Below are 12016 nucleotides of genomic sequence, written 5' to 3'. Positions count from 1 at the left end.
TTACTTATTTGGCAACTCAGGACAAAACAAGATGAGGGGCTGGAAAGATGCTCAGTGGTCACTACTACTCAGATGAACTGAGGTTCAGTTCCTAGCATGTGCATGAAGACGCATGATAGTCTGTAGCTCTAGTTCCAGAGAATCTGATGGCCTCCCCTGGCCTCCCCAGGTACTGCACACACATGCACACATACACAGGCAAATACACATACGCATGCACACATACACAGGCAAAACACCCATACACATAAAACAAGCACTTAAAAAGAACTTCTAAGTGTTGACTTGTATATACATGTACAGGAAAAAATGAGAGTTTCTTTTTAGGTCTCTCTCTCTCTCTCTCTCTCTCTCTCACACACACACACACACACACATAACACACATACACAAAGGAAAGGAAGTATCGTTAAAGACTAAACTCAGGGTCTTTGATGTAGGCAAATGGTCCCCCACTGAGACAGGTCCTCAGCTGCTTTTTATCTACTCTCAGTCACAATTAGAAATTAATCTTAAAATAGTATAAAAGCTGTGCCAAAATAACCTAGTATTCACAAACATTACAAACAATGACAATTTCCGTGTGGGGAGTTAAACCACTGAAAATACATTAGAGCTGTAAGATTGAAAGAATATTGCTTTTATTACCTGTAAAACTAGCCAGTCTCTCCCTCTTGTAAGCTGGTTCTTCTAGATCCTCCGACATTGATTCCGTTGTGGACACACTTGACTTTGACACTGTGCTGCTCCCCATGACTGACCTTTGAAAGTTATTAACACATTTGGTCAATGTCCTTATGAGAAGCCAAAAGTGTAAACTAGACTATATCAACAGATGGGCAAGTAAAACATACTAGTCATATAAACAACATAAATCATTATATCTTTTAAATCTTCAGTTGATTTTTCATGTCCTTTAAAAAGTGAAAGTATATTTTAGAATAACATATCAGATCTACACCGAGGACGTCAGTGTTCCCAATGTATATTTTGAATGGCTATCTAAAATATAGCTCCCTCTCAGACTCCATTTTCACTATCTCTTCATCATTTTGTTGCTGGGTGTTTTAGCACCTCCATCCTAGGAGTCTGTTTAGGGCCTCAGCCAAGAATATTCTTCTCTTTGCTTCTGCACATTCCTCATAACTCGGCTCAAAAGTTCAATTTTACAAAAGTCCCCTCGAAAGGTAACAAGACACAGCTACACTGTAGAGTGCTTTCCTCCTCGGGAAAGGTAACCTGAGACACAGCTACACTGTACAAACGGAAGTCTTCCCTACAAGAGAGGATGGGGGAAGCTCTTGAGACTAGGGAGGTTAAAAAAAGGTCATGTCTGGAAAAAAACCAGTAACTTAGAAGAGTCTTAAAGGTCCCTCCCCAGAGTAAAGGAGTAAAGAAGTCTTGGGAGGAGACTGAGTGGCTGAGCCACAGGGAGGAGGGGCACGAGGGTGGGGTGCAGACTGTGGGGCTGTGGCATTGCCTACAAGCTGTGCAGAGCTCAGGGGTGTGGCTTGTGGTTACTACGTGGGATCTGCTTTTCCGAGACACAGAGTTTCTCTGAGTCATCCCAGTTCCTGACTCTTGTTAGTAATGCCAATAAAGACTCACGTTCCACCACACTGGGCTTTCATGCGATCATTAGTTTGGTCAGTCATGGGTTTCCTTTAAAATTTTAAACAAACAATCATAACATTACTCTGTAACATCTTACATTTAGGCTTTCAATTGTTTACAAAGGGGTCAACTTTACTGGAAGAGCCCTTGTTTCTTATCTGGCGTCCCATGTGGCTCGTGTGTGAATTGAATGTAGGGTCTAGAGCGGTGTGTGTGACTGCACTGTATTCTAAATGGCAGCAATAAAACCCTAAAGAAACTGGGCCAAAATATTTAGTTGCGATTTGTGCCAGCTGTGAAGCTAGTCCTTTGTTTCAGAAACCTTGGGCAATCTCAGGCAAACATCTACACACTTTTCACGATGTTTTAGAATTTGTGGGAAATCTTCAGTCAAGCTCCAAACACGAATATAATTAAAACACAAAAGCTAGAACACTAGGATTTATCGATTGAAGTCAGAAAAGTGGAAACATATATTCTGTACGTATGCAATAGAATCAGAAGAACAACATAAATGAAATCAAAAGAACTGGGGCCAGGATACTTCACCTTGTGAACTGCCCGAACATACTAGGGTTAACTGTATTTTGATACAGACTGTATGAAGAAATAAAATCTGATGAAAGTGATCCTTCTTGTGACATCAAGAGTTTGTTGGGCTTTGCTGTTCCCAGGTGTGGATCTGGATGGTAGAGAGGTCGGGGAGTAACATCAACGCCTCTTGCATCAAACACCTGTAGAAAATGGTTATTTAAACTGAATATCCAGACAAGAAAACAGAAATACGTATAGCAGAAAAATATTAAGTATAATAATGTTCTTAGAACAAGATGAACATGAAAACTTGAATAATACGAAATTTTATGCTTGAAGTTTAACTAGGCAAAATAAAAACAATCTTAACTCCTGTACCTACATACAAGTAATAAACACAGAGATATGATGTGAAAATGGTAACTGATCTCTGTAGCTAATCATTATATACAGAAAGCTGGATGGTATGGCCAGTCACTTGATATGGCTTCTTTTGTTTTTTGTTGTTGTTTTGTTTCAAGACAAGAGTTTTTCTGTAGCTTTGGGAACCTGTCCTGGAACTAGCTCTGGTAGACCAGGCTGGCCTTGAACTCACAGAGATCCGCCTGCCTCTGCCTCCTGAGTGCTGGGATTAAAGGCGTGCGCCACCACTGCCGGGCTGATGTGGCTTCTTGATGTAATCAAATGTGACAGAAGCATACAGAAGCTGATGGTGTGACAGCAAACTTTTTAATTAATTACTTATTTAATACGTTTATATTTGGTTTTTCAAGACAGTTTCTTTGTGTAGTCTTGGCTTTCCCGAAACTTGCCCTCTACACTGGGCTGGCCTTGAACTCAGGGATCCTCCTGTCTCTGTCTCCTGAGTGCTGGGATTAAAGCTATTTGCCCATGCCCAGCTACAGAAAACTTTTTTATAGTAAGTTTTTTTTAAAGCAATACTATACTCTAATGACAATACACAACAATCAGAAAAATAGAATACTTTATTCATATTGTTAATATTTTGGTCGATCTAATATCATAAGCATAGGCATGAATAAAAACATGGTTCCAAGGGGAGCCTGCTAACGCAAGAGGAACCTGAGAACCTCAGCTCAGCACAGCTGCGTCAGCAATTCACTCCACAGGTACTGTGGAGTCTGAACGAGAGTGGCCCCAAGGGGCTCAGGTTTGAATGCATGTCTCCCAGTTGGTGGAGCTGTTGGGAAGGATTAGGAGGTGTGGCCCTGTTGGAGGAGGTGCATCACTGGGCGTAGAGTTAAGATTTTAAAAGACTCCCATGATTCCCAGTACTTGCTCTTTGTCTCATGGTTGTGGATCAAGATGTGAGCTCTAAGCTGCTCCTTCACTCTGCCACCATGGACTCTGACCCTCTGAAATCGTAAACCTAAATAGAGGTTTGTCTCATAAGTTGCCTTGGTCATGGTGTTTTATCAAAGCAAGAGACAAGTAACTAAATATTAAACTTCTATTTCCTATTTTAATTAGTTTGCTTCCAGTCTCATGTATATATGTCTCCTGATGGTTTTGCTTTTGTTTGTATATTGCTCAGGTCTTAGGATTATTGTTGATGTTTCCATCCAGCTTACTCTAAGACACTCTTTACTATGCTCTCCAGGATGCTGAATATACCCTTCCACTTCCTTCTCTCCATCATGCTAATACATTCTTTCCTATGCCCTCAGGACACTGAATATACCTTCTTCTTCCTTCTCTCATCCTATCCTCTTCCCCTTTACTTCTTAATTATAACCCTCCACAATTTAGCAATGTCTAAAATCTGTGGGCCCTAATAATCTCTCAACTTCGTCTTCTAATTACTTTACCTACCTCATTCTGATTTTCCTTTTCCAAACCTGATTAATATTTAATCATGAGTATATGTCATATTATCCTTGGTTATTTATCCTCCAATGGTTATTGAAATCAAAGGTGCCAATGTGACTAACTGGCTAGTACGATGTTTGCGTTGTGGGACGACCAAGCAGCCATGACTGCTCTTGTAGTTAATATTCTAGTCAGGGAATGTACAGTGCTTTACACCAAGCACTCAGCTCCTGGACCAAGGAATTATTTGCTGAACTACACACTCACCAGTATCACATCCAAGTTCCACGTGAACATAGCAAATACTTTAATTGAAAAGAAGGTGGCTGATTACGTATATTATGTAAATCCCAATGAAGCAACCAACACAACAGAACTCATCCAAAGTTATGAATTCTATAGTAAAGGCATTTAATAAGAGTGAGACAGGTGAAATAAATCCCAGTCGGGGAACTTCAAAGAAAGTGCATATGTTCAAATAAGGAAATAAGTTCCTGATTGAGAGCATAAACAGATAGATGAAATAAGGAAGGCGCTGCAAAAGATGAAATAGGACTTCAACAAGAGCCGGAAATACTGAGACGAAACCAATCTAAAATTGTGGAAATGAAAACTGTAAGACAGATGAAAAAGTCTGTTGGAAGGCTCATCAATAGAATGGACAAGGAGATGACAGACCAGCCGACCTTGAACTGACGGAACTAGAGGGACGGATCAGCTGGGAGGCACGACACAACAGTGACAGTTCTGAGATAAATGGGACAGTCAGAAACAGCAAATGCATGGATGGCAGGCACAGTAGAAGAATCTAGTTCCAAAATCATAGGAAACACTTTTTAAAGGATCAACAGAAGCAACTTCAGTCAAGAAGGAGACGCCAGCACAGACACTGGAGGCTAAGCCACCAAACAGAACAGGTCAGAGTCTCCCCTTATGACATCATAATTAAAACACTAAATACACAAAAGCATATGGAAGGCAGGCACTGAAAGTACTTTAAAAGCAGCAGGAGAGAAACTCCCAGTCATACACTAGGGCAGGCTCATCAGACTGACAACAGGCCATTCGGCTAAAAGCTAAAGGCCAGAAGGGCAGAGACAGATTTACTACAAGTTCTGAAACAGAACATATCCAAGAAAAGCGGTGGTCCTCAATCTGTGGGTTGCAACCCCTTTGGGGGTCAAATGACCCTTTCACAGGGGTCACAAAGCAGATATCCTGTATATCAAATATTTGCATTACAATAAATAACAGTAATAAAATTATAAATATGAAGTAGCAGCAAAAATAATTTTGTGGTTGGGGTCACCACAACGTGAAGAACTGTACTAAAGGGTCACAGCACTAGGAAAGCTGAGAGCCACTGCAACAAAGACTAACTTAGTTGGAGGAAAAAAAATGAAAACTTCCCATAAAAATAAAACAGATTAAAGGAGTTTATGACCACCATGCCAGTTCTACAAAATACATGTAGTCCTGGGCAATGGTGGCACATCCCTTTAACCCCAGCCTTCACAGAGGCAGGCGCATCTCTGTGAGGCCAGCATAGTCTACAGAGTGAGTTCCAGGACAGCCAGGAGTACACAGAGAAACTTTATCTCAAAAACCAAATAAATAAATAATAATAATACATGAGGAATCTTTTGGACTGAAGAGAAAAACAAATCCATCAACAAGGCCATGCTAGACTAATACTTAAGTGTGGGGGGAAAACAAACACAGCGGGACCTAAACATTATGCAATCAACAAAATGACAGGAAGAGTGTACGACTGTTAATGACTTCAATTCCTCCAATCAGATGACACAGACTAGCAGACTGGCTCAAAGAGCAACTGTGCATTTGTTGCCTCCAATAATTCACCTAAGCGCGCACACACACACACACACACACACACACACACACACACCTACCTTAGGATGAAAGGGAGAAGGTGTTGAAAGAACAAAAACCTAGGAAACAAACAGGTGTTGCTGTTCTGAAAGATTTCAAACCCAAACTCCTGAGAGGGCATATAAACAGCCACTGTGTACCAAGGGAACAAGCCACCAGGAGGCCATTATAATTCTAAACATAGACCCGCTGAACACAGGGGCACCTGGTGTAGGAAGTCCTTCTGTCTATGTGTTGCTTTTATTGGTTAATGAGTAAATCAGTTTCGGCCAGTAGCTTAGCAGAATAGGGCAAGGCAGGAGCTCCCAGCAGATCGAGCAGGAGAGAGCAGGCAGAGTCAGAGACGCCATGGAGCTGCCAGAGGGAAAAGACGAGAGTTGCCAGCTGGAACCTTGCACGTAGACCATGACCCTCGTGGTAAAATATAAAATAATGGAAATTGGTTCATTCTAGATGTAAGGGCTAGCTAGCAATATGCTTAAGCTATTGGCCAAACAGTATTGCAAATAATAAAGTTTCTGAATGATTATTTTGTGGTCTGGGTAGCTGGAAACGAACATGCGGCTTCTGCCTACAGGCACCCACCTTCATAAAACAAAAACTAATCAATACAAAGCCACAATTAATTCTGGTACAAGAGTCATGGGTGACTTCAATGCCCCGTCTCCACCAACTGACAGGTGTTCTCCCGAAAATAAACAGAGAAAGTACTGGTTCTTTGAAAAGATGAACAAGATTTGTCAAATCCTCAGCTAAACTAATCAAAACAAAAAGAGAAACCCAAACAAAATTAGAGATGAAAAGGGAACAATTACAATAGATACCAATGAAATTTGAAGCAGAAGCATGTTTTAGCTTGAAAACACCTTGACCACTATACTGGAAAACTAGAAGGAAATGGATGAGTTGTAGATATACGACTTCACATTCACAATCCATTTCCTTCTTCCTGTTCATAGCTCTGTGAAGTATCTTTAATAGTTTATTTTTATTTCCATAAAATATACTCACACAAAGTATGCATGGAGCTTACAACCTAGTGAATTCTCTAGCCAAACAGCACTGTTGTATTCAATACAAAAATTCAACAGACTTAGGGCAGAAATTTACCAGAAGTTTCTTTCAGAAGAACTAGTATCTTCCATACAAAGTAGTAATTACTTACCTTGACATCACATACTAGCTTAGCCTGTAAGCTTTACTTAGATGAAGCCATATAAAAAATCATCTTTAATACTTGTTCACTATTATGCACGCAAGATTCATTTGCATTACTGACTACAGCCACAGATCATTCATTCCATTATTACATAGTATTCCACTGTGTGACTGTATCATGTTTTATTTATCTATCACCGGCATTTGTGTATTTTCCAGTTTGCTTCTTTCTTTTCCTTCCTTCCTTCCTTCCTTCCTTCCTTCCTTTCTTCTTTCTTTGAGACAGGTTTTCTCTGTGTAGCCCTGGTTGTCCTGGAACCCACTCCTCTGTAGACTGTCAGTCTGGATCTCAAAGAGCTCTGCCTGTTTCTGCCTCCCAAGTGCTGAGATTAAAGGTGTGCCCCACCACTGCCCAGCTGTTCTGGCTTTCCAATAGTGCTGCTGGACTAGTGAAAGAGCATGGTGGGTACAGGTACTCTTTGTCATGCCGATGCTCTGGAGTGGACCCTGAGGATCCACATGGTAGAAGAGGAAAACAGACCCTTGCAAGCTGTCCTCTGACCTTCATTATGTGTGCCCTGGCTCACATATGCACACATACATGCAGCAAGTAAAAGCCATCAAACAGTGTTGCTATAAATATCATTGCAAAGGATATGCTGACCTTTTTGAATCTTTGTTGGAACTCTGGGTAGAGAGGATGTGCATGCTCACTTTTAAGATGAGCTTCAACGTGATTCCATCAGCAGAAACAAAAGGTCTAATTTCTCCAGGTTTTTGAAAACACTTGGTATTTCTCATGTGAGTTAAGGAAACTCCCTTTATTTTTGAAATGTTGCAGTCATATATTACATTATAGCTGGCACCCTTTGTCCAGCAATGTTTTATTTTCCCAGTGTAGCTATGTAAAGTTGTTCGTTCATTACCTGTGGTTATAAAGTAATGCACACAACTATTACACAGTATTTTATCAGTTTACTTTTAATAGATATGATGAACTGCTTCCAGGTTTGGGCTCAGTGAATGTGCTTCAGTAAACATTTGTGTAGAGAGAGGTGTCTTCTGATACATTCCCAGGCGTCTGCAGATTCCCAGCAGCTGAGCCACAACATTTTTTTTTTTTTTTTTTTGGACGAGGGGAGCCATCTCTGGGTTGTCCTCTGACCATCACACATTCACCCTGGCACACACTGGAACTCAAGGACAATTTTACTGGTGTTTGAGAGAAAAACAACAGTCCAGTCAAGTTGTAACTCTTGACAGCTGCCAAGAGGAAGGAGATTACAGAGTTATTTAGAAATAAACTCAGGGGCTGGACAGCTGGTTCAGAGAGGTTAAGAGCATGTACTACTGTTCCAGAGTTTAGTCCCCAGAACCCACATCAGGCAGCTCACAACTGCCCATAATTCTAGCTCCTGAAAATGTGATGCCCTCTTTGGGAGGCACCCACACTCATGTGTACATACCTCCACACACATAACTTTAAATAAATAAACCTTTTTAAAAGCCCACAACATTCAGAATTCCAAAAAAAAAAAAAAAAGTCACCTGTGGGGCCAGCAGGATGTCTCTGGGGATAATAAGGGTGCTTGCCACTAAGTCTGATGGTCTGAGTTTGATCTCAAGAACCCACAAAGTGGGAGAAACAGCTCTTCCAAGTTGTCTTCTGACCTCCACACATGTGCCAGGGTGTACACACATGCTCACACACGTGAACATACATGCTCACTCGCGTGTACACACAAATTAAATAATTAAACATAACAAAAATACTTTGGAAAAAAGAAAGTTACCTGTACTGTCTTAGTGCCAGAAATATTCAGTTTTTCTACCGACTTTATCTCAGGAACAGAAACCATCGTTCTTGACATGCCAATTCTGCTTTGAGTGGCGCCAGCATAGCCTTTCCCTGAACTTGCTTTTGATGGGCTACTAAAGCTAATAGACTTCCTTGTTTGTGAGCTGGGACTCCTGTACAAGGAAAACAAATGACAGAAGACCCAGAATTGAAAAGAAAATTCAAATTATAGCAAAAGTATACTTTCATTTAGAAGTATAAAGAAGCTAAACAAGTACCACGCAGCAATTGCTACCTACACACTAGTCTATGTAAGCACATTTCTGGAGCTGAGATGTACAATCATTTCTGAAGCAACTCTACAGGGTTAGAACTAACACCACTTTATGTAAAAAGACACCGGGCCATTAGGATGGTTCTGTGGGTAAAGGTGACTGTGGCACAAGCCTGGTGACATGAGTTCAATCCCCCAAGCCCATAGATACGGAGACAGAAGTGCCATTCAGAATCCTGCCATCTAACCTAGAGTAGGTGGTGCAGCAGGAACAGTTAGAGACAAAACAAGAGAGAGACAAGTCCCCAAAGCTGTCCTCTGACCCCCACACGTATGGCCACTCTCGTTTATGTGCCAATTCATACTCACACACAATAAAATATGAAAATACATTTTAAAAATTATATAAAGATGCAGAGGCTTAAAGGAAAGCATGAGATATGAGATTTGATTCAAACAGAAAGATGCAAAAGCCATACTGACTTCTTGTCTGGGTCTTAGTTTTCTTGTTCATAAAACAGGCCCCACAGGTCATTATGAGGACTTCACAAATTTAGCTTGGGAAGTACCTACCACATGATAAATGCTTGCCAGTGTACAGTGGTGTACAGTGGAGGGAAGCAGGCAAAGTTAAACATGAGCAATAAAGCCGGGGAAAAGTACCCCATTTCTTTTTGAACAAATTACACAATTTTAAATTAGGAAATTAGAGTAAAATATTTAAATTATGGAAGGACTGTATTATCATGCTACTGGATTTAGTTCACAGATTCCCAAGTTAGGCCCAACCTCTACACTTTACCATTCTAATTCTTTGTATTGAAAATTTCTATGACGTTTAATTAGATTCTAAAAAGCAAATACATTTTCAAAGGAAGCAATTTTGTCTTTTTTATTTAAAAAAGCAAAACTGGACAGTGATTGATGTAGGTTTCTTGCTTTACTTCTTTTAATAACCATTTAACACACTATATGGTTTTTAGACTGTTATTTTGCACTCTTCTACAGAGAGTAAGCATATTCAACATGGGAAATTTACCTTCTCCATCATATCCCCAGTGCCTAGCACACTGGCTTATTATATGCATTAAATAAATATTTAAAGTGCCCTACCCTGGATGCCTTTTTTTCCTTCTAAAGAAAGAACTTTACCACCCAAATCAGTAATAAAAATACAAGTCCTATAAAAACTGCTTTGTAACATCTCTACTATCTTTAAAATCTTCTCTTGTTTCCTGTAGATGCCTCTGAACTCATCCTTACACATTTCCCCTTTCCACAACAGCTGCCATTCTATGGAGGCTGGAGAGACGGCTCATTGGCTAAAAGCACTTACTGTTCTTGCAGGACCAGAACTCAGTTCCTAGCACCCACACGGTAGTTCATAACTACCTATAACTCTAGTTCAAGGAAACACAGTGCTCTCCTCTTCTGACATACACAGGAACATACTATGTCATCACACTGAGGTCAACAAAACTGATTTATTAAGCATCTGCAATGGAAAGAGATGAACTTACAAATACAGAAAAGGGCAGATGCCATCCCTGATCCCACGTTGTCTCTCCAATGTCCTGGGTCTCCCCTCATGTTAAGCAAGAACCAGAGCAAGAGACTGAACATGCTTTCTTTTGCATCTTATCAGTAGACATGTAGTAAGACCTCAGACCATGCCCAAAGAGCCAGAGTCCCCCAAAAGTTAATTGGCTGAGTGGGTGCCCACAACAATTCCCCCTTTTGTCTAAATAAGAGGGTTTTAAACCTAATAAAAAGTATATACAATAATAACAAATATTATGTATTGTCCAGGAGGAAGAAAAGGCAAAAACTTACATAAAAATAGAACTACAACCAACATGAACAACATCAAGCAAGAAACACATGCTAAATGTCCAGTCTAAGGAAATTAGCAAATAAGAGAGGTTATTTCAATAGATGTCCTATCCTGAGGAATCTAAGTCTGGTACTTAAAAATGTCTTATCTAAGTTATGAGAGGAAAGTAGCTGTGACTCTCTAGTCTTCAACCCCATCAAAGACCTAAGAAGAAAAATAATATTACCTGAGTAAGCAGGAAGTGCAAGCAAGCAACTTCCAAAAGGTGCAAGAAATGACAGAAACAGCTGGCTACCTGGACAGTCACTCAAAGTCTCATTTTCATTATTGGGGCAACCAACTTCAGCTAAGGCCTAAGAGTATCTGGCAGATCATTTTCAGAAACAGGAAATTTCAAGACTGTTCTGCCCTGTCTTGGAAAGTTTCAACAGTCACTTCGCTTGTGTTCTGCTTGTGCCATTTGGAAAGCGTGTATACTGTCAGCAGTGGAGGCAAGGGCAGTCCTTTGCCCAAAGGCCAGCTCTGCCAAGAAGACAACAAACTCCAAGTGGAGTGTCTGTGGTGTCCAACATTCTCTCGGGAATAGGTCGGTGCTGCCAGGAGCAATTGTGTCTCATGTCACCGGAATCCTGAGTTATTTAAATGCCGTATTCTACAGTTCTTTGATGTATTTTAAGACTACCTATCTATGCAGAGTACATCTCTGAGCATCCAGAGAATCTGACAAACATAACTAAAGGTATGACGAACATGGGTGGACTATTAACCTGTAATTCTTAAATAACCTGTGTATCTGAAAGACTTGGGCTCTATATAAGAACGTAAACAATCTTTAAGCAGGTGTGCAGCACAAGACAATGACCTCGAGATTGTATCAATATAAAAATATCTTCATCAGAGGGAAAAATGTATAGTGCAGTATGACAAAGATGTACTTAAATTGCATCAATATACAAAATACCTTAAGCAGAGGTAGAAATATACACACATACAGTACGACAAAATAAATAACTTTACATTTGTGTACAAATACTGTAAAGAGAAATAGGAGCATAAACAATATAACAAATACAATTTGAAT

General features: G+C 40.2%; 1 protein-coding gene across 3 annotated transcripts in view; it reads right to left on the bottom strand.

Annotated features, from left to right (window-relative positions):
* The window catches only part of Dnai4 (dynein axonemal intermediate chain 4), a 71256-nt gene that overhangs the window by 45152 nt on the left and 14088 nt on the right, over positions 1–12016 (bottom strand). For 2 of the 3 annotated variants that reach the window (XR_005974385.1, XM_041652906.1), the window contains exons 2-4: positions 8823–9000; positions 2164–2348; positions 649–761 (exon numbers count right to left, since the gene is read on the bottom strand). Coding sequence is in view for 2 of the 3 variants with exons in the window: in XM_041652906.1 (XP_041508840.1) it covers positions 649–761; positions 2164–2348; positions 8823–9000 (476 nt within the window). In the remaining variant the exon portion in view is untranslated. The remainder of the gene's footprint in view (positions 1–648; positions 762–2163; positions 2349–8822; positions 9001–12016) is intronic. The other variant, XM_041652907.1, reaches the window with a different exon arrangement.

Source organism: Microtus oregoni, unplaced genomic scaffold (genome assembly GCF_018167655.1).
Source record: "Microtus oregoni isolate MIOR12 unplaced genomic scaffold, Mior012 000005F_ref0000423, whole genome shotgun sequence".
NCBI lineage: Eukaryota > Metazoa > Chordata > Mammalia > Rodentia > Cricetidae > Microtus > Microtus oregoni.
The sequence above is the reverse complement of the archived record's forward strand: the minus strand, read 5'-3'. Positions and strand labels throughout refer to the sequence as shown.